General features: G+C 44.2%; 1 protein-coding gene across 1 annotated transcript; it reads left to right on the top strand.

Annotated features, from left to right (window-relative positions):
* On the top strand, nt 1-27,289 carry LOC121005589 (glutathione S-transferase P 1-like). Its single transcript, XM_040438368.1, has 8 exons — nt 1-16; nt 6,199-6,234; nt 6,815-6,921; nt 11,628-11,715; nt 12,050-12,153; nt 12,227-12,334; nt 12,998-13,197; nt 27,232-27,289. Coding segments are annotated over exons 1-8 (702 nt in total). The 5' UTR covers nt 1-15.
* Nucleotides 27,290-27,721: the final 432 nt, after the last annotated feature.

Raw genomic sequence — 27,721 nt, 5'->3', positions numbered from 1 at the left:
TCTCCGCAAGACAACAGTAAGACGCCTCAGCGCTTGCATTGCACGATAGGGCGCGGGCTCTTATCGCTGAGTCTGGGTGTTTACGGCTTATCAGAGGGAAGTGGAATCTGTAATGGAAGATGTCTGCTGTAGACTCCCTACACTTTTATGGACTAGAAACTAAGGATAAGTGCTGTAGTTTTCTGCGTCCCGTTTTCCATGGGTGACTTTGCATTGCTGTACAGGATGAGCTGTGTATACAGTGGTCACCGGCATCAGCTCCTGGAGTTTGTTTTACCACTGCAGGAGTTCCCCTTTAAGTGGGTGTGACGCCTATAGCAGCCACTTGTGCTGTGATCCCAGCCCTCCATTACACAGATGTAACCTAGAGGGGGCGCTGTGCTCCAGGCATGTGTCATGGTGGGCAGTCCAGAGGGTGCTGTGCCTATAGACCTGTCAGTGCTACTGTGCCCTGCCATTCACAATGGGAACCATAGGAGGGAAAATGCTTCCTCGGGAGAATATATCCACCATATGGCTGTGTAGTATGAGACCCCTGCGCTCACTCAGCCCTGCTAGGCCAATGGCTGGGGCTATATGACCGCTTTATTTGTAGTTTTATGTGGTGCTTCCTTAGGTTACGTGCACATGACCGTTGTGTGTTTTGCGGTCCGCAAAACACGGATGACGTCTGTGCGTTACACAATTTGTCGAATGGCACGGACAGCCATTAATATAACTTCCTATTCTTGTCTGCAAAACGGATAAGAATAGGACCGGTTCTATACAATATTTTTTTTTTTGCGAACCACGGAACGGAGCAGCGGATGCGGACAGTAGGGGTGGGCGATATATGCAATATACATTTGTGCTACGATATGGATTTTGTGCATATTGCCTATATCACTGGACCGTGATATGATCGCGCTCTCGGCGCGCACCATGTTCTCCTCAACCAGCACAGTGGAGAAGGGGAGTCCCTCCCTCCCCACTGTGCGCGGCTGCTGCTGACCACCAATGAGAACAGAGTAGGAGGAAGAGGGGAGGGACTGTGGCCACTGCGCCACCAATGAATGTGCCGGCCATATCCCACAGGGTCCCCCCCCCCCCATCATTGGTGGCAGTGGGCAGTTCTGATCGGAGTGCCAGCAGTGTAATGCTGGGGATCCGATCGGTTACCATGGCAGCCAGGATCACGCTACTGAAGTCCTGGCTGCCATGGTATGTTAGTGAGCAGCATTATACTCGCGTGCGCTGTGGCCGTCGGTCGCTCCTTCTGTCTGGTGCATTGCTAATGCTTATAGCATTAGCAATGCGCTGTACAGACCTATGAGAAGGAGCGGCCACGGCGCACGTGAGTATAATGCTGGTCATTAACATACCATGGCAGCCAGGACTTCAGTAGCGTGACTCCTGGCTGCCATGGTAACCGATCGGATCCCCAGCATTACACTGCTGGGACTCCGATCGGAACTGCCCACTTCCAGCAATGAAGGGGGTGTGGTGGGACCCTGTGGTCATTGCCACCAATTATTAATACTGGGGAGGGGGGGGTTTGAGTTACCAGAGGGGGCTGATAAGAGGGAGAGGCTGGGGGGCACATGAGAGGCTGGCTGCCATGGTCAGCTCCCTGCTGTTGTGTGCATAAAGCACAGGGCAGCAGGGAGAGTGTAAAGTCCTATTCACCCTAATAGAGCTCTATTAGGGTGAATATGACAAGGGTTCTAGCCCTTAACCGCTTTACGTCATCCCATAGGATATAAACGTCCTATGGGTGGACGTCTATTTCTGAACGGACGTTCCAGAACGTCTTTTCAGAAAGTGCAGCTGCACGCTAATCGTGCAGCTGCTGATCGGGTTGCCCGCTGTCAGTGACAGCAGGGCAACCCTAAGACAAGGCAGGGACAGTGCCCAGGTGTCCCTGCCTTCCGGATCGCTGCAGACACAGCGCTCACCGAGCGCTGTGTCTGCAGAGAAGGAAGCGCTGTGCGCTTCCTGTTCCGGCCCGGCGGTCATGTGACCGGAGAGTGCAGGAGCTGTGTGAGGTCTCTCAGAGACCTCGATCAGCCCTGCTCTGAGGCTGTACAGCGCTGGATTGCTGCTGTACAGCCTCTCTAGGGGTGTATTTGTCCTGTAACTGGGGCTACTATGTCAGCCCCAGTTACAGGAGAAATCAACAGTGAAAAAAAAAAGTGAAGCAAATGTCCCCCAGAGGTCTTGTATGACCTTATGGGGGACGAAAAGTGTAAAATAAAAAATAAAAGGTTGAAAATAAAAAATAAAAAAAAGTTTCACATGTAAAAAAAAGTCCCCAAGTAAGGAATGAAAAAAAAAGTTAAAAATAGAAAAAAAAAAAGTATACATATTAGTTATTACCGCGTCCGTAAAAACCAGCTCTATAAAAATATCACATGACCTAACCCCTCGGGTGAACACCGTAAAAGAATTTTTTTAAAAACTGTCAAAACAAGCAATTTTTGTCACCTTGCATCACAAAAGGTGCAACACCAAGTGATCAAAAACGCGTATGTCCCACAAAATAGTACCAATAAAACAGTCACCTCATCCCGCAAAAAATGAGCCCCCTACATAAGAATCTCTCAAAAAAATAAAAAAACTATAGCTCTCAGAACATGGACACATTAAAACATAATTTTTTTGTTTCAAAAATGCTATTATTGTGTAAAACTTTAATAAATGAGAAAAAGTATACATATTGGGTATCGCCATGTCTGTAACAATCTGCTCTATAAAAATGTCACTTGACTGAACCCCTCAGGTGAACGCTGTAAAAATAAATAAATAGAAACTGTGCTAAAACAACCAATTTTGGTCACCTTGCCCCATAAAGTGTTATAATGAATGATCAAAAAATCATATGTACCCAAAAATAGTACTAATAAAACTGGCACTTTATCCCCTAGTTTCCAAAATGGGATCACTTCTTGGGAGTTTCTACTGTAAGGGTGCATCAGGGGGCTTCAAATGGGACATGGCATCTAAAAACCATGTGGAGTTCCTTTTCTTCTGCGCCCTGCCGTGTGCCCATACAGCAGTTTATGACCACAAGTGGGGTGTTTCTGTAAACCGCAGAATCTGGATAATAAATATTGAGTTTTGTTTGGCTGTTAACCATCGATGTGTTAAAGAAAAAAATTGATTAAAATGGAAAATCTGCCAAAAAAGTGAAATTTAAAAATTTGATCTCCATTTTCCTTTAATTCTTGTGGAACGCCTAAAGGGTTAACAAAGTTTGTAAAATCGGTTTTGAATACCTTGAGGGGTGTAGTTTCTACAATGTGGTCATTTATGGGGGTATCCACTATGTAGGCCCCACAAAGTGACTTCAGACCTGAACTGGTCCTTAAAAAGTGGGTTTTGGCAATTTTCTTAAAAATTTGAAGAATTGCTTCTAAACTTCTAAGCCTTCTAACGTCCTAAAAAAAATAAAATGACATTTCCAAAATGATGCCAACATAAAGTAGACATATGGGGAATGTTAAATAATAAATATTTTATAAGGTATCACTTTCTTTTTTAAAAGCAGAGAAATTGAAATTTAAAAAAATTGCGAATTTTTCAAATTTGTGGGTTAATTTGGGATTTTTTCATAAATAAAGGTGAAATATTTTGACTCAAATTTATGACTATCATGAAGTACAATGTGTCACGAGAAAACAATCTCTGAATGACGGATAAATAAAGGCGTTCCAAAGTTTTTACCACATAAAGTGAGATGTCAGTTTTGCAAAATTTGGCCTGGTCAGGAAGGGGGCAAATGGCCCAGATGGGAAGTGGTTAAGGAGGCTAACGGTGATTAAATAAAGTAAAAAAAAAAAGTTTAAACACCCCCCCCATATAGAAAACAATATATCTCGATATATATCGCATATTGCACATGCTTAAAATTATATAGCAATATGGATTTTAGGCCATATCACCCACTCCTAGCGGACAGCACACGCAGTGCTGTCAGCATCTTTTGCTGCCCCATTGAAGTGAATTGTTCTGCATCCAAGCCGCAAAAACTGCTGCTCGCTGCGGACAAAAACAGTTGTGTGCATGAGGCCTTAGGAATGCTTTGAGGAGCACGCAGCTCTGTGCCCTCCTATGGACTGTAGTTGGCACTGGAAAGTTGGATGACAGTCTCTGGGCAGCAGACCTGTTTAGGTCCACATTTTTTTGACAATCAGATGCAGAACTATTTATTTCAATGGGGACGGCGCACTGTCCTCAACAATATGTCCATTCCATGGCCTGCAAAAAATAGAACGTCCGATTGTCAGTTTTGTGGGAAAATAGGCATATGGTGGGACGTAGGGGAGAAGGCAGGATGCCTCTGGATACGGCTGTGTGCATGGGGCCGAATACTGTGATGTAACGGGGGTCTTCTGGTCTCCTGCTGTGTGTTGCTGGGATGTATGCTCCTAACATCAGCAGGCATGACCTAAAAACCATATAATGTCTCACCCGTTACTTCAGCGCGCTTTGCTGCTGTACCTGACCGTCTGGCCAATCATTGTCCTTGGTGGTCTACAGCTGAGGACAGTGACTGGATCCAGGCACATCCTGGTACTCGGTGACATGCAGTGGGAGTACCAGAGAAGTGGCACAGAGAATGGTGCTGGAGTAAGGGGTTAATATAGGGGTTGTCCGAGATTTTTAGGCAATCCCTTTAAGGGGTTAAATTGCGTTCAATAGAAGTCATATGGTTTCCAGTTGTACTCCTAAAGTCCCCCAGTACTTGCTTGTACAGTGCATCCGACAAGGAAGCTACATGTCAGCAGCCACTAGATGGCGCTCACGCTTTTGCTCATGGTCTGTGCAGAGGGGGTAACGGAGCTTCTGGCAAATCGCCGCACGCTGTTCTCATGGATGTCTTACTCACAATGGCTGTTCTCCATCTTGGCTGCTTCTCCTACACACCTGCTCCCTGCAGTATCAGCGCTTTGGCAGTGAAGTGGTTAACTTTAGACAGCTGCCAGACTTGCTTATGAAAGTCATATGTTTTATTATGGGAAACGTTAAACCCAGTGAAAGCTGCCATTTCAGAACTGGCAAGGGTGCAAAAAACATTAGGAAACTGCCTTACCGCCGATACGCCTTTTTACAGCGGTCATTAAAGGGTTTCAACTTTCTACCACCACATTTTGACCTAATTGGCTGTCAGACACTAGCGATCTGCTAGTGTCTGCTCTACCTAACCATGCTATTGTAATTCCTTTCTGTGCAGCGGTTACCCTAAAAAACGTAGTTTTATTGCTATGCTAATGAGCCTCTAGGTGCTATGGGGGTGTCTTTTCAGCACCTAGAGGCTCCGTCCACTCACTATTTCCGCAGCCCAGTGCACTCCAGCCCGCTCCTCTAGATTGACAGACTACTTCTCTGCATCTCGGCCGAATTCTCGCGCCTGCGCCGCGTGCTTCTGTATTCCGCGCAGGCGCAGGGACTGTCTCCCTGCGCCGGCATCTTCACTGTGCCTGCGCCTAATACAGAAGCACACGGCGCAGGTGCGAGAATTCGGCCGAGATGCAGAGAAGTAGTCTGTCAATCTAGAGGAGCGGGCTGGAGCGCGCTGGGCGGCGGAAATAGTGAGTGGACGGAGCCTCTAGGTGCTGAAAAGACGCCCCCATAGCACCTAGAGGCTCATTAGCATAACAATAAAACTACGTTTTTTAGGGTAACCGCTGCACAGAAAGGAATTACAATAGCATGGTTAGGTAGAGCAGACACTAGCAGATCGCTAGTGTCTGACAGCTGATTAGGTCAAAATGTGGTGGTAGAAACCCTTTAAGATGTAAGTGCTGCATGGGTCTCCTGGACAGTGGAGAGCGGGAGTCCCGCCCGAATGGTGGAAGCGCTGATCCCGGCAGTTTAACCCTTTAGATGTTGATGGCAACCACAGCGTCTAAGTGGTTTCAGAGGAAGGGGACTCCCTCAGTCAGCCATCGGCACTGCCACGTATGAGTGTGGCATCCTAAAAAAAGATAGAACATGTCCTATCCTTGTCCATAAAACAGACAAATTATATTATGGGCTGGATGTTGCGTTTTGCAAAATGCAGAACACACACGGCCGGTATCCGTGTTTTGCGGACCACAAAAACTACACCGGCTGTGTGCATGACCCCTTAGGGTTAACTTGTAACAACCGGCATATACAGAAGTCATGTAGCATTACCACCAATTAATACCGCCTGTCTCTCTTCTCGCTCTTTAGTGCCTGAATACACCATCATTTATTTTAATGCCAGAGGTAAGTAGAGGTTTTCTTTCTTAGAACCAAACCATTTAAAGCATTTTTACATTGATGGTCTACTACAGTCAGCTGCACCTACAAGGGCTGTTTCTCACGAGCGGATGCCGTGCGGGTAATCCGCTGTGTGAAAGACTGCCAAGCCCCGCACTGGACAGCAGAGACGGAGCAGTAACATGATTGATAATGCTCCATGCCCCTCTGATCTTTTTACTACAGAATCACGGTAAGATAAAGTTGTCACCGTGATTCTGTAGTAAAAAGGTCAGACACGGAGCATTATCAATCATGTTACTGCTCCGTGTCTCTGCTGTCCGGAGCGGGGCTTGGCGGTCTTCCACGCAGCAGATTACCCGCGCGGCATCCACTGGTGTGAAAGGGGCAGAATTCCTCACAGAGCGACATCCAAACGTGTCTGTCTGGTACTGCAGCTTGGCCCTAGTCAGGATATCGGGCTGCTGTAAGGAAGAGGCTATAATAGAAGATGACTGGATTTTCATTTCTGTAATGTTTGGGGGAGAACTGCATTGTGGTCTGCAGGGGTTTGGGGTGAGTTATTTCTCTTTGATTTCCTTGTCAGGTCGTTGTGAAGCTATGCGAATGCTCATGGCTGACCAGGGAGCTCAATGGAAGGAGGAAGTCGTAACGTCTGATGACTGGCAGAAGGGGGATCTGAAGAAAGCTGCGGTAAGATGAAACCCCTCATGGGCAAAGTATAATGGTAAAATGTAGATCAGGTGATGGCGTGGGATCGGGGTCTGTGCCCGCTCCATCACTTGTGGATGCCAGCTCTGGTATACTGCTGCATTCAGTGTTTCCTCTCACCCTAATAGACTGCCTGTCAGATTTACAGTAACAGAATGAGTGATTAGAGGAGCGCAGGTTCAGATCCCCTATTAGGCCCTTATTTTGCAGATCGCTCCATACACACAACTGCAAAAACTGCACAGATCAGTTATTGAGTTATTCAGCGCGTACAGGCAAACGCACTAGATGATGCGCATGCGCGAGATTATTTTATTTTTTTACTGCTGCAGCAGGGTGATGTCCGCACATCAAGAATAGCAGATGAGGGAAGGAGCAGGGCTCTCTAAGAATGGGGGCGGCCGGGCTCCATGAGCGATAAGTTCCGCCCCTTGGACTCTTTTACAAGCTCATTGCCATATTTATGAAATCGTTTTTTGAGGGGCACAAATAAATTTAGATTGCCTATACAGTTCTGGTTAGAATGCCCTCAAGGAGACCTACAGTGCCATATGAGCAGTTGTATACGCTCACTAGTGGTGACAGAATGCCTTTAATTCAGATGAGGGGACTGCTCATGTGTGCTCCTAGAGTTCATGGTTGATGACAAGGATGTTACCATAACAGCTAGTGGCAACCAGGAGTCTACTGTACCTACAGGTGGCATGAGGGTCTAGTCTGCAAACTTGATGTGTGGTGACTGTATGCTGGAAGGGTGTACAGAACCAGTGATGGACCAGGGGGTGACCTCCTTGGAGGTAAAGTAACTGTGCAGCAGGGGTTAATGCAAGTATCTTGAGTACTGACATCTCAGACTGCTGAGTAAAGCACTAGTGTTGCGGAAAATGGAGGATCATCCTGGTGTGAGTATCTATTGGCCCTGTCAATCAAGAGAAGGGCATGAAAAGAGGTGGGCAAACAGCCTCTAGGAGCAAGTGCAATGCCCCCCCCCCCCCGCTCCTAGAGGCTAATTAGCATATTATAAAAAATCTCAATGGCTTCAGGCAGTGAGATGGCTCTAATATAGGTATGTATAGGTATGTTCAGCTGACATTAGCACATCGCTAATGTCAGCCAGCTTAATACCATTTTTCAGGTGACAGAAACCCTTTAAAAGAGGGACCACCCTCTCCACCTCCAGTTCTGTTTCCTGTCCTAAGGATTCATCACTGCAGTTTCTAAGTTATCCCCAGTTTGCAGACATAGGATCCCTCCTTGGGATTTAAACTTGGTTCTTTCAGCCCTGATGTCAGATCCTTTTGCGCCAATAGACAGCATTTCCCCTAAGATGCTCTCCCTAAAGCTGGCTTTTCTCCTAGCGATGACCTCTGCTAGAAGAGTTGGGCCTCTTTCACACGGGCATCCTGGATTTGCTACGGATGCGTTGTGTGCATTGCGGGGAAAACCGTGCGAGTAGGCACTCAATTGCTGTCCCTTATAACATGGTTATAAATGGAAAATAATAGCATTCTAATACAGAATGCTTACTAAAAGTGGATTGAGGGTGGGTTAAAAAAAATTAAAAAAAATGAACTCATCCAATTGATCGCGCAGCCGGCATAGTCTTCTTGCTTCTTTCAGGACCTTTGACAAAAGCGCAGGTCCTGCTAAATGAAGATAGATCCTTTTGCAGGTCCTGAAAGAAGCAAGAAGACTATGCCGGCTGCGCGATCAATTGGATGAGGGGAGTTCATTTTTTTTTAACCCCCCCTCAATCCACATTTTAGTAAGCATTCTGTATTAGAATGCTTTTATTTTCCCTTTATAACCATGTTATAAGGGAAAATTATAGTGTATACAGTTTAATGGGATCTGAGTTGCTTTCATCCCTCTCCTAGCAACCATGCGTGAAAATCGCACCGCATCAGCACTTGCTTGCGATTTTTCATGCAGACCCATTCATTTCTATGGGGCCTGTATTGCGTGAAACGCAGAATATAGAGCATGCTGCGATTTTCACGCAATGCACAAGTGATGCGTAAATATAACCGCTCATCTGAACAGCCCCATTGAAGTGAATGGGTCCGGATTCAGTGGGGTGCAATGCGTTCACCTCAGACATTGCACCCGTGCTGAAAACCTGCCCGTGTGAAAGTGGCCTTAGTGAGATTGCTGCTCTTTCCATTGACCAGCCTTACTTAAAAATCTTGGCTAGGGTGGTTATTTCTCCTGATCCTTCTTTTGCCAAAGGTGTCTTCCTCTTTTCACCATTCCCAAGAGATAGTTCTTCCCTTCTGTGCTTCTCTAAAAAGAGAGAAAAAAAATCGGAGTTCCATTGTTTAGATGTGAGGAGATGTTTAATTCAATATCTGCAGGTCACACAGCCCTGGAGGTCCTTCTTCCGTTGGTTGATTTCCTTTCAGGGTGCTAAGAAGGGCTCTGCTGCATCTTCCCAGACTATTGCTAGATGGATAAGGCAAGCTATTTACTTGGCATAAAATCATCCAAGGGAGCTGTTCTGCCATCAGAATTCAGGGCTCACTCTACTAGATCAGTCTCTACTTCCTGGGAAGAGGGCCTCCGCTTCTATAGAGCAGATTGTAGGGCTGCCACCTGGAGTTCAGTATACCTCCCCCCCCCCCAAGTTTACAACAACAAAACAATAACATTCAAAACAGAATAAAAAGGACAATTACTTTCATCTACCTTAACTGACAGTCAGGAGAAGGCTTTATGTAGAATTAAGATGTTGAAACCGTACATTTCACCTTTAACTCCTAATCCTAGTTGTCCTTGATATAATTGGTCGCTATCGAAGACTGTCAGACATTCACACCGCATTCACTTGGGCAGCAACCTGCAGACACCAGAGTTGTGTCTGAGTTATTCCGATACAGAGTTGGCACTCAACCAGAGGCCCCCAAATCTTTTCAAACCTGTCTGGTGTACCCCTAGCTTCAAAGGTCAATTTGTACATGGGTAAAGTTGCATTGATGAGTGGAGTCCAGTGGGATAAGGAGGGACTCTTTGGAGGCTTCCAATTTAGCAGGATGGACTTCCTAGCATAGAATAGTAGTAACCTATAAAGGATTGTAGTGTATTTGGTAGGAATAATGTCGTTGACAAGGCCCAGTAGACTAACTTCTGGGGATATAACTGCCGGGAGACCCAGTCTGGAATTGAGATCTGTGCACGTCTTCCCAAAAGTCTGCAATAACTGGACATTCCCAAATCATGTGCATTAACGTTCCCTTGCCAATGCCACATCTGGTACAGATATCTGAGTTTGTATATGCGAGCTAGACGCACAGGAGTCAAATATACTCTGTATCCACTTAGCCTGAATCGGCTGATCCCGCGCACAAATCACCGCTCTCCATGTAGAGGCTAATTTCCTCTCCTGCCGCAGGTCTAAATTCGTGATATCCTCTTTCCATTTGACGAAAGCTTTAGATATAGGCGAAGGTTGATAGGATATTAGTGTCCCATAGAAGGCAGAGACCATTTTACCATGTTCTACTCGCCTGGCAATTTTCTCTATCTCCCCATATTCCAGCCGCAAAGGGCCCACCCCAAATTGAGACTCGCATACATGCCTCAGTTGGAAAAACCTAGAGGGATGAGCGTGGTATATTGTATTCGGCCTGTAGAGCTGAGAGAGTCTTAAAAACCCCCTCATCATACAATTGGGTGAGGTATTTAATCCCCCTCTGCAGCCTGAACTCAGTCTGAGAGAGAAGCCAATTCTGGGAGTTTAGGGTTTCTCCATAGGGGCAAAACTGGGGACCATACGTTTTGTGTTTTTTGTCCCCTCACCACCACAAACTGGTTCCATGCATTGATCACCCCCACCATAAGGAAGGTAAGGTGTTCCACCGGGTATTTGCCTGCCCTATAGACCAAGTTCGTCATGGCCTCAGTGCAGGGCTGATCGTGATCTGTGGAAGACCCGTCAGCTCCTGCACTCCCCTGGCAGTCACATCACCACCGGGCCTGGACAGGACTCGTTGAGTGCTTTGTATACAGTGATCTAGAAGGCGGGGACCTACAGGACTGGTCCCTGCCTGCTCTCTGGGGTGTCCTGCTGTCACTGACAGCAGGCCACCCGCTTGGCAGCTGCCATCTCTGAAAGGACGTTCCAGAATGGTTAATATTTGAGTAATTTTATGTAAAAAATTTTAAATGTTAATAAATATATTATGTTCTCAGTCTAAGGCCCTTATTTATCACCACTAGAACACCCTGCTTATCATTAGGTTTGGTCATCAATTCTCACCTCTCCTGTGTTCCTTCCTGTCCTTATACTATAAACCAGGAGTAGGGAGACTCCAGCGTTGTGGAACTACAACTCCCAGCATGCATGCTTCCTCTACTCTTCTCAGAACTCATAGAAATGATTGGAGCATGCTGGAAGTTGTAGTTTCACAACAGCTGGCGTGCCGAAGGTTCCTGTCCCCTGCCCTAGATGCTCCACTTCCAGTACCCATGTTTTCTCTATTTTCCCTACGTTCATCCCTATTGATTGTATGCATGGAAGGAGCGCTTTCATCACTGTGGATGTGGGGACCTGACCAGTACTCTTTACACAGGTTTGTTTTTTTTGTTGTCTTCTGCATCAATCAGATCCCATCGATGCTAGGAATTTTGCTGTAGTTAACACATTCAGTGCTGTCTATCTTACAGTTCCTTGTCTTATTTTCTCCTTGTAGGTGTATGGCCAACTTCCAGGATTTAAAGATGGAGACTTCACTCTGTATCAGTCCAATGCCATGTTGCGCCTTCTTGCCAGGAATCATGGTATTACAACTTAAAGGGGTTATACAAAGTAACATATGCCCCCCCCCCCCCATGCCCGGGCCCCTCGTATAGATTATACTTGCTTACCTCCCCAGCACCTGCGCCGCTCCTGATCCCCCGCACAGCTGCATCTCCAGGTGACTCTAGGGAGGCTAGTCCCCGTCATGGCCTGCTATTGGCTGTTTCCCCCCACCCCGTTGCCAGATGTTTTAATCCACACAACTGGGGGATCAGGAGCAACTCAGGTGTCGGAGCTTCTTTTGTTCTTTCATGTATTGAGCTTGTGGATCCCTCTGCATATATTTACTAATTCTGAACTATGATTGGGTTGTAGATCTGTATGGGAAAAATCCTCGTGAGGCAAGCCTCATAGACATGGTTAATGACGGAGTGGAGGATCTTCGGCTTAAGTATTTGAAGATGATCTATCAGAACTATGTGAGTGACACCCAGAAGTCTGACAGAGAAATGTCTTCCTCTTCAGAAGATTCATGTTTCCTTTTTTGTTTAGGAGAATGGAAAAGATGATTACGTTAAGGCTCTGCCCACTGACCTTGGTCACTTTGAACGTCTGCTTGCCTCTAATAATGAGGGGAAGGGGTTTGTGGTAGGAGCTCATGTGAGTATTGATTTGCTTTAGTTATACTAGGACTATTTAATTGACAGGCCATTGATCTGAAAATTGATTTAAAAAAAAAAGTAATTCTGTCACTGACACAGGCTGCTGTTAGAGAGCCTGCAAGAAATGGAAAGTCCACATAGGAATACTCGTGCTCATAAAGATCTAAAAGCTGTGCACACCTTCACAACCAACTTTGTTGCTCCAGTACTTTAGCAGCAAGTAAGGGACACATGGAAAACTGTATGACAGCAGGATGATTGTTTGTAGTCTGTTACCATGGAAACGCATTGACGTGTACCTTGGATTATAAACAACTTTGTATAAATCCATAGTACAAGTGAGGAGGAGAAATTTATATGTTAGAGATGGAGAAATGCCTCCTTCACTTATCAGGGCCATTCATTGTTTAATAGTCCAGCTGACAGTAAATCTGCTCAGTACTTGTATTATGTTCTCCATACTGGTTCCCCTCTTCATAGACCTTTCTGCGAACTGACCACAAATTCAGGGTGACTTGAACAATTAAGAAATGCAGGGGGGTGGGGGGGGCCTGTACCCTCCTGAAATGAACGGAGCAACTGGTTGGGCCCGAATACCCATTAAGTCGTTGACTCCTAAAGTTGTGATATCTAACTGCATTATTTCCCTATTGCTTTGTAGATTTCCTTTGCCGATTACAACCTGGTGGATCTTCTGCACAACCATCTTGTTCTGGCACCAGACTGCCTTTCAGGCTTCCCACTCCTCTGTGCCTATGTCAAACGCATTAGTAGCCGTCCCAAGCTTGAAGCATATCTCTCCAGTGATGCCCACAAGAAGAGACCAATCAATGGCAATCCAGACTACAATAAAACCGTAAAGTCAGACTCTAGTAATGTACGTAGATGTGCCTACTGCCACTCTCCCTCATGTGTCCTAAAGAGAATTTTATTGGCACCTCTGATAGTTTTACAATCCATGTAACTGTAGGTTACTAGATATAAGCTGTGAATAGTTATTACTGGTTTCTCCTGGATTGTTGAAAAATAAAATATTTTGAAAGGTGGTGGTATGTATGTTTTTTTTAATTTAACCTGAATGGATTTAGATCTGGTGTCAAACGCCTTTTTACCGAGGGCCATATCGGCAGTATGGTTGCCTACAATGGGTTGTTAGAATGTGTTAGTATTCAGTGTAGCAGTACTCATGTAGAAATGAATGGGGCCACAACACGACTCGCACGTTTACTACATCTGCAAACCCAGAGTTGCAGAAAATCTTTTTTTTTTTTTTCTCAATTCTGGGGTTATGGCAAATGAGTCCTGCTGTGACACCCACAGAAACTGAGTATAAGGACATATAGATATAGATTTTATTTTTTCATTCCTTTTTTTTACAGGTCTATGTGGAACCATTCATTTTAATGGGTCCACAAAAAACCTGAAATGACTTGTGTGCATTCCGTTCTGCAAAAAAAAAACATGTCTGCAAAACTGACAAGGACAGGAATTCTTACAATGGATCTGCAAAAAATACGGATCCAACACTGATGTGGTTTTGTTTCGGACCGCAAAATACACATGTGCATGGGCCCTTAGGCTGGTTTCACATGAGCGAGTTCAGTGCATTGAACTTGCAGTGTGCGTCTGAGGGCTCTCGTCCTGACCTACAGCATTATGTTAGTGTTAGACAGTACATCATAAATCAATATAATGCTATGCGATCCTATCGGTGCTACGTAGGTCAGTCTAAGGGTCGCCAAGACATAAAGAAAACCACTTTCCACAAGGAGTATAGTGGAAGGATAATGGTGTGTGGAGTGGGGACAGCCGACATACTAATGTAGAGACTGCGCCTGTCCAGGGTGGAGACTGTAGCATTTTGATGAGCTCCATAGTAGAAGAGGGGTGGGTGTGCAGGCGTTATTTAAAAAAGTGTGACATGAGTACCAAGCACTGGCTTTGTCTTCCAGCGAAGTGAAGAGCTGGTCCTCCTGCGTCCATATCTCGCGTGGAACAGCCCACGGGACTGGAGTTTGCCGTGCTGATTAAATATCTTTTTTGTGTTGAAGCGGGTTTTCACACTAATATAACTGGCTCATTAAGAAGATCTTATGCGCATAAACATATAGGTCATTAAATGTAATCTCAGAAAATGTCATTAAAAAGTTGGTGCATTCCCCCCCCCCCAAATCACTTTGCACTTTATAAAAGCATTTGCTGTAGGGAACTTCCACGTGCATCACCGGTGGGCACGCAGGTGGAGAGCTGCACCTACTGTTTTACAATGCATCTCCTTGTATCCCGCTTCATTGCAGCATGTGTACCTGCTCATCTGTGCATGCACAGAAGCTGTACTTGCTTTCTTTCACTGCAGGTAACACAAGTTTTGAGGGAGTTGTGAGACTGACATTACTATGGTGTGATGCACAGCCTGCCAACTAATCGGAAGCAGAAGTTGAGTCATTTTCTTTGGACACATAAACCAAAGGTACGCAAGTAAATGTGTCTAGTAGATCTTAATGTACACTCGTTAACCAGAGTAACGTATCAAGGAGTTGTTGGAATTGAATGAAACTTTCTATGTGTGAATGTAATGACTGGTGGACTGGAGCAGAATGCATTGAGTATGGTTAGTCCAACTTAAAGGGGTTATGTTTTCATGATATAGATGACCTGTCATCAATATCAGATAGGTGGCTGTCCAAACTCTAAGCACCCCTGGCAATCAGCTGTTTGAAGGGGAAACTGTGCTCGGGTGAGCGCTACTGTTTACGTAACTGTGGAGACTTGCTACCACTGACTGTTATGTAAACAGAAGACAGGAGCGTTGCTGAGGCTCAAAATGCGCTATTTTTCTAATAAAAATGTACAATTTCAGTAAAGTATATTACAAAAATGGTCAGCATCACTGTCCCTACACATTACATAAATAAAAATAGAATGGCAGTTACACTTTAACCTCCTCCCGACCGCCTAACGCAGGGATGCGTCCTGCGGGCGGTCGGTTTGTTTCTTTGTAGGCGCGTCATCTCGCGAGACGCAAGATTACGCGCATAGCCCGCGCAGTGCGGGCCGGTAAAAGTTACAGGAGAAGTTCGTCGCCAGCTAATGATCATCGCAAATAAATATAATGTGTTAAATGGCTTCTGTGCTCTCTGCTGGGTCCTTTTTGTTGGTTGGTCCCAGCAGAGAGCACATATCACTGAGTACACCAAGCACAACACATTTAGCCCCAGATCACCCCCCCCCCAATCATCCAATTAACCCCTTGATCCCCCCCTGTCAATCACTAGTGAAAGGGGAAAAGTGATCAGTGTAAACTGTCACTTTTTTTTCACCAGTATTGACTGTTAGGTTTAGATTAGTTTAGGCCCCTTTGGTAGTTAGCGCCCAGCCCACCGCAGTCGCTGATTAGCGTGTCGCTAATCAGCATTGGTACTTTTATAGTATCTGTAAGAGATCAGTCAGATCTATAATAGTATTAGTGTCACCTTAGCTCGCCCTCCACCCAAAACAGTGTTTGCCCGATCAGGCCTGATTAGTCGCCCACACGTGCGTTCACCCACGCCCGCCCCGCCGCAGTGACTTTTTTTTTTTTTAATCCCTGCACATTCACTACACAAGCGCTGCGGCGATAAGAAAAAAAAAGCCACTGAATGTAAGCCTCAAAAAGGGACTTCAGATCTGAACTGGTCCTGAAAAAGTGGGTTTTAGAAATTTTCAGAAAAATTTCAAGATTTGCTTCTAAGCCTTGTAATGTCCCCAAAAAATAAAATGGCATTCTAAAAATTATCCAAACATAAAGTAGACATATGGGGAATGTAAAATGATAACTATTTTTGGAGGTATTACTAGCTATTATAAAAGTAGAAAAAATAGAAATTATCATATTTTTCAAAATTTTGGGTAAATTTAGTATTTTTTTGTAAATAAAAATGCATTTTTTTTACTCCATTTTACCAGTGTCATGAAGTACAATATGTGACGAAAAAAGAAACTCTGAATGTCCTGGATAAGTAAAAGCGTTTTAAAGTTATTCACACATAAAGTGACACTAGTCAGATTGCAAAAAATGGCCTGGTCCTTAAGGGGAAAATGCGCCCGGTCCTTAACCACCTCAACTTCCCTAGCTTAAACTCCCTTAATGACCAGACCACTTTTTACAATTCTGCATTACACTACTTTCACGGTTTATTGCGTGGTCATACAACTTACCACCCAAATTAATTTTACCTCCTTTTCTTCTCACTAATAGAGCTTTCATTTGGTGGTATTTCATTGCTGCTGACATTTTTACTTTTTTTGTTATTAAACGAAATTGACCGAAATTTTTGCAAAAAAATAATTTTTCACTTTCTGTTGTAAAATTTTTCAAACAAAACTATTTCTATATAAATTTCTCTAAATTTATTGTTCTACATGTCTTTGATAAAAAAAAATGCAATAAGTGTATATTTATTGGTTTGCGCAAAAGTTATAGCGTTTACAAACTATGGTACAAAAATGTGAATTTCCACATTTTGAAGCAGCTCTGACTTTCTGAGCACCTGTCACGTTTCCTGAGGTTCTACAATGCCCAGACAGTAGAAACACCCCACAAATGACCATATTTCTGTAAGTAGACACCCTAAGGTATTCGCTGATGGGCACAGTGAGTTCATGGAAGTTTTTATATTTTGTCACAAGTTAGCGGAAAATGATTTATTTATTTTTATTTTTTTCTTACAAAGTCTCATATTCCACTAACTTGTGACAAAAAATAAAATTTTACATGAACTCACCATACCCCTCACGGAATACCTTGGGGTTTCTTCTTTCCAAAATGAGGTCACTTGTTGGGTATTTATACTGCCCAGGCATTTTAGGGGACCTAAAGCATGAGAAGTAGTTTGGAATCCAAATGCGTAAAAAATGCCCTGTGAAATCGTAAAGATACTCTTTGGAATTTGGGCCCCTTTGCGCACCTAGGCTGCAAAAAAGCGTCACACATGTGGTATCGCCGTACTCAGGAGAAGTAGGGCAATGTGTTTTGGGGTGTCTTTTTACATATACCCATGCTGGGTGCGATAAATATCTCTGTAAAAGACAACTTTTCCCTTTTTTTTTTTTTTTTATACAAAGTTGTCATTTTACAGAGATTTCTCTCACCCAGCATGGGTATATGTAAAGACACCCCAAAACACATTGTTCTACTTCTCCTGAGTATGGCGATACTACATGTGTGACACTTTTTTGCAGCCTAGGTGCGCAAAGGGGCTCAAATTCCAAAGAGTATCTTTACGATTTCACAGGGCATTTTCTACGCATTTGGATTCCAGACTTCTTCTCACACTTTAGGACCCCTAAAATGCCAGGGCAGTATAAATACCCCACAAGTGACCCCATTTTGGAAAGAAGACACCCCAAGGTATTCGCTGGCAGGTTGCAGATCCACTCGTTTACCTCCCGATCCTGTAAACGCGCGCTCCTGTGTGCACACGTTCACAGGAAATCTCGCGTCTCGCGAGATGACGTGCCGACGCGTCGAAGAGGAACAAATCGACCGCCTCCGGGAACGCAATCCTGCGTTAGGCGGTCCGGAGGCGGTTAAGGGGTTAAAAAGCCGTAACTAAGGGGAGAACTCAAGGAAAACAGTGGTATGTTAAGAAACTAAAGATTGCTTTGTGGATAATGCTGCTGCAGCAGTAACATATTCTAAAATTGATTTTTTTATGAAAACATGACAGTTTCCCTTTAAATGGAGGAAAGTCTCCACCTATTTAGAGGCTTCCCTCTTCTATACTATTCCTCTGCTCATGTCTGTGAATGGGGTCCCCGATCATATGTACCAATTGGATTTCTTTCCCTCACTAGACAGTCTTCCCTTAAATTTCGAAATCGCTACTCGATTCCCATGCTACCTATATTCTCCTTATGTACCTCTACAGTCTAGTGAAGATATCATGCACTTTAACAAGCTTCTCAACTCTTTCTCCAGTCTCCTAACCTATAAAACGGCGTTGTCGGGCCGTTGCCTCAGTGGTTTACTTTTGCTAATACATCCAGATTGATTTAATATCCCATTCTCTATTTAGAACTCTCGGCTGCAAGGTCTGAATATTATAAATCCATTCAGCCTCTTTTTTGTTAATATTTTTTTACTAGGTCTCCACTTTTCCACTTCTTTTTCATCAACTCTCCCCTTGTTAATTTGAAACCCCTAGGGTTTTTTCATGACACTTTTTAAGTGTGGCAAAACGCTGTGATTCCCTTTTCTTATATTGTGGATGTGTTCCTGTATTCTAATCTTTTGTTTTCTGAGGGTCCTTCCTACATAGTGGAATCCAAAGGGGAATTCCAGGACATGTATGACCCCCAAACTTTCACACGACAGTTCTCCCTTAATCCTAAAACTTTTTCCACCCACAGTTGAAGAAATGCTATCTTCCTTTTTCTTCCACTTTTTGTCACTGCGGCCTATTCTTGCATGCACCGCAAAAGCCCCACCATGTAAACAAATTTACTATGCACTAATTATTTTATGACTGTTGGTGCTCTTCTGAAGATAAATGGAGGGAATTTTGGTAGTGCATTTCCTATGACCATATCATTTTTTAATACCTTCCAATTATGTTTTATTATATTTTTATTTTTTCATGATTACTATTGTGTCATTTTGACACATATCTAAGTTTGGGTAAGACACATGTCCTGGGTACTTGCTGCTCCAATCACGAATTCCAACGCAAGAAGAAATCCTTGTTTGCTTGCCCAAGACATCCAATGCTACTAAGCAGGCAGAAAACACCTAGTTACAGTTTCTGCATGTGTCGCCCACTGAGGAACTCTGTATTGCATTATTTATGTGGGAACTCACTCAATGGGTGCTCTATGGCAATACTTTACTGTATGTCACTAACCATGTATTGCTACAGGCCACCTTCTGTTAAACTGTATAGAACACAATGGGGTTATTTATCAAAGGCTGGAGTTTTATGCTTTTCATTCCCCCTGTGCTGCTGGAGGATGCACCTAATTTATGGCGACTGGAGAAGATTTCTGACATCATTTATGCCTGGAAGCAGGCCTAAATGTTATTGAATTTGCCAAAGACAATGGCACGGCCCGACCACTCCCAGTAATGAGGACGGTGTAAAATATTTTCGCATGGGTGTTTAAAAAAATGGCAAAACAGAGTCTTGCGACTTTTTACTCCAGACTGGCATTAGTATGACCCCCATTTTTAGCCATTATTGCAATATGTTCAGATTCATTCTGTGGTGAAACCAATCTCGCCACTGGGTGGTGGAGAAGCCTGGTTGCCAGCCTCTTGCCCCAGGATTATGGGCCCTCTCATCAGCCCATGCTAAACTTAAACCCCATGGCGATTTGACTGTTTGTGGCATCTGAGCGCTGTTTGGATATTGAGCGCTCAGATCCAATCCATCTGGGGATATGTTAAATGTCTGTTTACTGTAATGGTTGGGACATTGTATATTTGAGTAGTGATGTCTGTCCTATTGTCTCCACGTGTGTATTGGCGATTTCCCTTTGTCCTGAGAGATAATTGAATTACTCCTCAGTTGTCTCCAGGACAGAAGACATTGTGTATTCTCCTGCCTGTGATAATTGCATCAACCCATTGTGTAAGGTAATTGTATCACAGGCAGAGGGGAGGATTTTGTGTGGGAGTGTTTCACTGTATTGTACGTGTTTATTGGTTGTTTTTACAAAACCCTGTGGGTGGTACTGGTGTGTAACAATATTATATAAGAACAATAAACACACAGCTCAGGCTGTCCACTGCTTTACCCTCAACACGGAGCCTCGTCTCGTTCTTCGGGGGGATTCACTGTATGCTGTTAGAGACTGATTGCTAGGAGTGTAAGCCGCTTGGGTGCGTTTCCTATTCGTCTGCTAGCAGCTATTCGTGAGGTTCCGTTCGGGAGTTTGGAGCATTCCCTTGTATGCCGTTACACATTCTATTATGTGAACATCCAGAGAATCCAGACTGAACTCTGTACAACATGCCATTAATTTATCTATCAAAATGTGGTGTATTGAATGGCAATTTACAAGAAGGCACAGGAACAGTGAACATTCTGCATATCTGAAGATGCTGAATGTGAGTAACTGGAAAATAGAAAGTCTCTGCATTGGATTCTCAAACTACATGCAGAAGTCTGATTGTGTGGCCATACCCTAATAAGGATGCCAAAGCAGAAAGGAACATTATGATCGGGGTCAGTCTCCTAAAAAGTAGTTGGTATTATCATTCTCCTTCATCTTCTTGACATAGATGGCATTTGGCCTTGGCCATTGAAGATCATCATGCAGTTGCTGCATGGATTCATAGCTTGGCAGGGTATAGAAGTTGAAATCGGATATTTTGTTTGTGTTGTGTAGCAAATAGATGTGAACATGAAGGATTTTCTTTTTTGAGAAACAGCCACTGAGAAATCTTGAAATATGAGGCCCTTGTTATCATAAATGAATACTTTCCTTTGTTTCCAGTGCTCTCTTTTTCTTTGATGGTCCAGTGGAGATTTTTAGCAATGACTGGTCACAACTTCAATTGTTATATTCAGCGGATTCTGTCTGGCACTCCCAATCTGATTGTTAAAATTTCAACTAGATTGCAGAACCTCGGGCTGGAGGAATTCCGATACAGTGGCGTGTACAACTGTCAGTCATTGACTGCAGTACAGAGCACCTTGTCAGTCATAGACAACTGTATTGCCATCCTCAGGACAGAGTTGAAGACTGCGGTGGGTACCCTTAGAGCTGAAGCCTATAAGGTAGTAAAATGGAGCAGGGGGTTACAAGGGAACGATTATATATTTGTGATCGGGTGCGTCAGGGCGCACTACCTGAGCTGGGAAGGCCAGAAGAGGCTTGTAGCATTAGTCAGGTGAGTATTTGATTTTTGATGAAATATTAGGTGGGGGTATTATAGGTACTTTGCCACTATATGGGGCATTATACCTCTTAAAGGCACTATGAGGGGCATTATAAGCAATGGGCAACTACAGTGGACATTATACAGATCTTGAACTAGATATGGGGAGTATTATGTATGAGTATCAGAGAAGAAGTAAAATTCAGGCACAATATATATCTGTAAAGAAACCAGTAATATGTATTAGTTTTCTAAGCATAGAAAACCACTATCCTCAACATGGTAGGGCTATAGCCTGGAGGTAAGTGGACTGCCTTCCATATAGAGGGTCTCAGGTTCAAAACCTAAAAGAGACATATAAGATATTAATCTCTATCTGGAGAAAAATATATATGTATGCCAAAATCGCCTGATGCAAGTAATGCTATAATTGCTAGGCTGTAAGTAAGGTATATGATCTCATGCTATGACACAGCTCTAATTACTTTTTACCTGATATACGTACATGAAACTCCTCATGCCTAGTTGAAGATCTGTTTCTCAGTGTAAAGGCAAGGTTTCAGCCGGAGCTAAGTCAATGATAGGAGAAGCATGATTGCATCTGCTGCTTCTGCCCTTACACCATGCTAAAAGTAGTATTCCGGTTCACTGGATTGGGTCTGCTTTGAAAGCATTGTGCAGGCTTTACAAATGTCTAATATGCTGTAAAAAAACATTTTTGCACTGTTCTCTAATAAGATCTACTTACTTCTTAGTCTCCCTCTGCCTTGTAAGTTATTACCTGTCTGCTCTCTCCTGCTGCTGGTCGATCATGCTCAGTTTCTCTGCTCTGTGTCTCTTGCACCTGGGACTAGCTCTGGTGGGAGCTTCTATGCTCTGAACTTCCTGTCTGCTGATTCCACAAGGCATGGAAGGGAGCTGTGCTCTGCATAACGTAAACCGTCTGGATCCGTTATGCTGCCCATAGACTTCTATTATGACGGAATGTAGTCCGTGGTGCATCCGTCATAGAATTCCGTTATATTCTGTGATAATGTAATGCACAACGGAATTCACCCAGAACCCGAATTTGCAAACAGCAAGTTCGCTCATCCATACACGTGGATATTGGCCTGCAGAAAGCGTTACCATAGACATACATTAGATTAAGTGTTGCTGTGTAGCCATACCATTATAGATGTAAGTATGCGGTAGCACTTCATGGGGATTGAATGCTAATAAAAATCATGGATCACTAATCTTACTACAGGGAAGCACTATGATCAGTTTATTTTTCACTTATAAAAATGTCCAAAAGTGGATAACCTCTGTTACCCTGATGCCCCAACAGCAGCACAACTGGTGTATTACTGCCCCTGTGGACAATCAGGACAGGTGGAACTTTTATTAAATTGATAATTTATTTATATTTATTAACCACCTCCGGACCGCCTAACTCAGGATCGCGTTCCGGAGGTGGCAGCCCTGCGCAGAGTCACGCATATATGCGTCATCTCGCGATGGCCGAGATTTCCTGTGAACGCGCGCACACAGGCACGCGCGCTCACAGGAACGGAAGGTAAGAGAGTTGATCTCCAGCCTGCCAGCGGCGATCGTTCGCTGGCAGGCTGGAGATGTGTTTTTTTTAACCCCTAACAGGTATATTAGACGCTGTTTTGATAACAGCGTCTAATATACCTGCTACCTGGTCCTCTGGTGGTCCCCTTTGTTTGGATCAACCACCAGAGGACACAGGTAGCTCAGTAAAGTAGCACCAAGCACCACTACACTACACTACACCCCCCCCGTCACTTATTAACCCCTTATTAGCCCCTGATCACCCCATATAGACTCCCTGATTACCCCCCTGTCATTGATTACCCCCCCCCCCCCTGTCATTGATTACCCCCCCCCCCCCTGTCATTGATTACCCCCCCCTGTCATTGATTACCCCCCCCCCCCCTGTCATTGATTACCCCCCCCCCCTGTCATTGATTACCCCCCCCTGTCATTGATTACCCCCCCCTGTCATTGATTACCCCCCTGTCATTGATTACCCCCCTGTCATTGATTACCCCCCTGTCATTGATTACCCCCCTGTCATTGATTACCCCCCTGTCATTGATTACCCCCCTGTCATTGATTACCCCCCTGTCATTGATTACCCCCCTGTCATTGATTACCCCCCTGTCATTGATTACCCCCCTGTCATTGATTACCCCCCTGTCATTGATTACCCCCCTGTCATTGATTACCCCCCTGTCATTGATTACCCCCCTGTCATTGATTACCCCCCTGTCATTGATTACCCCCCTGTCATTGATTACCCCCCTGTCATTGATTACCCCCCTGTCATTGATTACCCCCCTGTCATTGATTACCCCCCTGTCATTGATTACCCCCCTGTCATTGATTACCCCCCTGTCATTGATTACCCCCCTGTCATTGATTACCCCCCTGTCATTGATTACCCCCCTGTCATTGATTACCCCCCTGTCATTGATCAACCCCCTGTAATTGATCAACCCCCTGTAAAGCTCCATTCAGACGTCCGCATGATTTTTACGGATCCACTGATAGATGTATCGGATCCGCAAAACGCATCCGGACGTCTGAATGAAGCCTTACACGGGCGTGATCAATGACTGTGGTGATCACCCCATATAGACTCCCTGATCACCCCCCTGTCATTGATTACACCCCTGTCATTGATCACCCCCCTGTAAAGCTCCATTCAGATGTCCGCATGATTTTTACAGATGCACTGATAGATGGATCCTATCCGCAAAACGCATCCGGACGTCTGAATGAAGCCTTACAGGGGCATGATCAATGACTGTGGTTATCACCCCATATAGACTCCCTGATCACCCCCCTGTCATTGATTACCCCCCTGTAAAGCTCCATTCAGATGTCCGCATGATTTTTACGGATGCACTGATAGATGGATCGGATCCGCAAAACGCATCCGGACGTCTGAATGAAGCCTTACAGGGGCGTGATCAATGACTGTGGTTATCACCCCATATAGACTTCCTGATCACCCCCCTGTCATTGATCACCCCCCCCCTGTCATTGATTACCCCCCTGTAAAGCTCCATTCAGATGTCCGCATGATTTTTACGGATGCACTGATAGATGGATCGGATCCGCAAAACGCATCCGGACGTCTGAATGAAGCCTTACAGGGGCATGATCAATGACGGTGGTTATCACCCCATATAGACTCCCTGATCACCCCCCTGTCATTGATCACCCCCCCTGTTATTGATTACCCCCCTGTAAAGCTCCATTCAGATGTCCGCATGATTTTTACGGATGCACTGATAGATGGATCGGATCCGCAAAACGCATCCGGACGTCTGAATGAAGCCTTACACGGGCGTGATCAATGACTGTGGTTATCACCCCATATAGACTCCCTGATCACCCCCTGTCATTGATCACCCTCTGTAAGGCTCCATTCAGACATTTTTTTGGCCCAAGTTAGCGGAAATTATTATTTTTTTTTCTTACAAAGTCTCATATTCCACTAACTTGTGTCAAAAAATAAAATCTCACATGAACTCACCATACCCCTCACGGAATCCAAATGCGTAAAATTTTTTAGACATTTATATTCCAGACTTCTTCTCACGCTTTAGGGCCCCTAGAATGCCAGGGCAGTATAAATACCCCACATGTGACCCCATTTCGGAAAGAAGACACCCCCAGGTATTCCGTGAGGGGCATATTGAGTCCATGAAAGATTGAAATTTTTGTCCCAAGTTAGCGGAACGGGAGACTTTGTGAGAAAAAAATTAAAAATATAAATTTCCGCTAACTTGTGCCAAAAAAAAAAAATTTCTATGAACTCGCCATGCCCCTCATTGAATACCTTGGGGTGTCTTCTTTCCAAAATGGGGTCACATGTGGGGTATTTATACTGCCCTTGCATTCTAGGGGCCCCAAAGCGTGAGAAGAAGTCTGGTATCCAAATGTCTAAAAATGCCCTCCTAAAAGGAATTTAGGCACCTTTGCGCATCTAGGCTGCACAAAATTGTCACACATCTGGTATCGCCGTACTCAGGAGAAGTTGGGGAATGTGTTTTGGGGTGTCATTTTACATATACCCATGCTGGGTGAGATAAATATCTTGGTCAAATGCCAACTTTGTATAAAAAAAATGGGAAAAGTTGTCTTTTGCCAAGATATTTCTCTCACCCAGCAAGGGTATATGTAAAATGACACCCCAAAACACATTCCCCAACTTCTTCTGAATACGGCGATGCCACATGTGTGACACTTTTTTGCAGCCTAGGTGGGCAAAGGGGCCCATATTCCAAAGAGCACCTTTAGGATTTCACAGGTCATTTACCTACTTACCACACATTAGGGCCCCTGGAAAATGCCAGGGCAGTATAACTACCCCACAAGTGACCCCATTTTGGAAAGAAGACACCCCAAGGTATTCCGTGAGGGGCATGGCGAGTTCCTAGAATTTTTTATTTTTTGTCACAAGTTAGTGGAAAATGCTGATTTTTTTTTATTTTTTTTTTTCATACAAAGTCTCATATTCCACTAACTTGTGACAAAAAATAAAAACTTCCATGAACTCACTATGCCCATCAGCGAATACCTTGGGGTCTCTTCTTTCCAAAATGGGGTCACTTGTGGGGTAGTTATACTGCCCTGGCATTCTAGGGGCCCAAATGTGTGGTAAGGAGTTTGAAATCAAATTCTGTCAAAAATGACCTGTGAAATCCGAAAGGTGCTCTTTGGAATATGGCCCCTTTGCCCACCTAGGCTGCAAAAAAGTGTCACACATCTGGTATCTCCGTACTCAGGAGAAGTTGGGGAATGTGTTTTGGGGTGTCATTTTACATATACCCATGCTGGGTGAGAGAAATATCTTGGCAAAAGACAACTTTTCCCATTTTTTTTATACAAAGTTGGCATTTGACCAAGATATTTATCTCACCCAGCATGGGTATATGTAAAAAGACACCCCAAAACACATTCCTCAACTTCTCCTGAATACAGAGATACCAGATGTGTGACACTTTTTTGCAGCCTAGGTGGGCAAAGGGGCCCATATTCCAAAGAGCACCTTTCGGATTTCACTCGTCATTTTTTACAGAATTTGATTTCAAACTCCTTACCACACATTTGGGCCCCTAGAATGCCAGGGCAGTATAACTACCCCACAAGTGACCCCATTTTGGAAAGAAGAGACACCAAGGTATTCGCTGATGGGCATAGTGAGTTCATAGAACTTTTTATTTTTTGTCACAAGTTAGTGGAATATGAGACTTTGTAAGAAAAAAAAAAAATCATCATTTTCCGCTAACTTGTGACAAAAAATAAAAAGTTCTATGAACTCACTATGCCCATCAGCGAATACCTTAGGGTGTGTACTTTCCTAAATGGGGTCATTTGTGGGGTGTTTGTACTGTCTGGGCATTGTAGAACCTCAGGAAACATGACAGGTGCTCAGAAAGTCAGAGCTGCTTCAAAAAGCGGAAATTCACATTTTTGTACCATAGTTTGTAAACGCTATAACTTTTACCCAAACATTTTTTTTTTTATCAAAGACATGTAGAACAATAAATTTAGAGCAAAATTTATATATGGATGTAGTTTTTTTTGCAAAATTTTACAACTGAAAGTGAAAAATGTCATTTTTTTGCAAAAAAAATCGTTAAATTTCGATTAATAACAAAAAAAGTAAAAATGTCAGCAGCAATGAAATACCACCAAATGAAAGCTCTATTAGTGAGAAGAAAAGGAGGTAAAATTCATTTGGGTGGTAATTTGCATGACCGAGCAATAAATGGTGAAAGTAGTGTAGGTCAGAAGTGTAAAAAGTGGCCTGGTCTTTCAGGGTGTTTAAGCACTGGGGGCTGAAGTGGTTAATGAAGGTGATAATTAACCAATTAGGCCCCTATAAAGACCTCCCCAAACACACACACCATGCGATTTTTATTTTTATGGCCTGCGGACAGAAGGGACAGGTGGTGGTCTCTTGGAGATCAATTTGTTCTATATGGATTCTAATTCTATTTCTGTTCTTACAGTTTCAGCCGTGAGGACCGGCGTGTGGTATCCGCTGGGCGACGATCCCTTGTACCTTAAGCTGTCCGTTCTTGATGCAGACTGGGTCTTATCCTTACCTTGTGTAGAGCAGTTTAGGTAGCGTTTTTCTAAATCTACCATGCTCCACCGTCGCCATATTGGTCCTGGCGTCTCTGCCTCTCTCCGGTCGGCGGGGGGGGGGATCAGGGAACTGCCAAACTTCCGGACCGGACCGGAAGTACTGGTTTAAACTTAGTTTTAATCAGGCCTCATGCACACGACCATTGTGTGCATCCGTGGCCGCTGTTCCGTTTTCCGTGATTTTCTGCGGACCCATTGACTTTCAATGGGTCCGTTGAAAACTCGGAAAATGCACCGTTGTTCATCCGCGGCCGGGATCCGTGTTTCCTGTCCGTCAAAAAAAAATGACCTGTCCTATTTTTTGGACGGACAACGGTTCACGGACCCATTCAAGTCAATGGGTCCGTGAAA

This window comes from Bufo bufo, chromosome 6 (genome assembly GCF_905171765.1).
Source record: "Bufo bufo chromosome 6, aBufBuf1.1, whole genome shotgun sequence".
Taxonomy (NCBI): domain Eukaryota; kingdom Metazoa; phylum Chordata; class Amphibia; order Anura; family Bufonidae; genus Bufo; species Bufo bufo.
The sequence above is the reverse complement of the archived record's forward strand: the minus strand, read 5'-3'. Positions and strand labels throughout refer to the sequence as shown.

Excerpts from the sequence above, each read along its gene's own strand:
- LOC121005589 (XM_040438368.1), top strand. Across the intron at positions 6,235-6,814 it reads CATTTATTTTAATGCCAGAG|GTCGTTGTGAAGCTATGCGA; the intron begins GTAAGTAGAGGT and ends TTTCCTTGTCAG. Across the intron at positions 12,335-12,997 it reads GGTTTGTGGTAGGAGCTCAT|ATTTCCTTTGCCGATTACAA; the intron begins GTGAGTATTGAT and ends ATTGCTTTGTAG.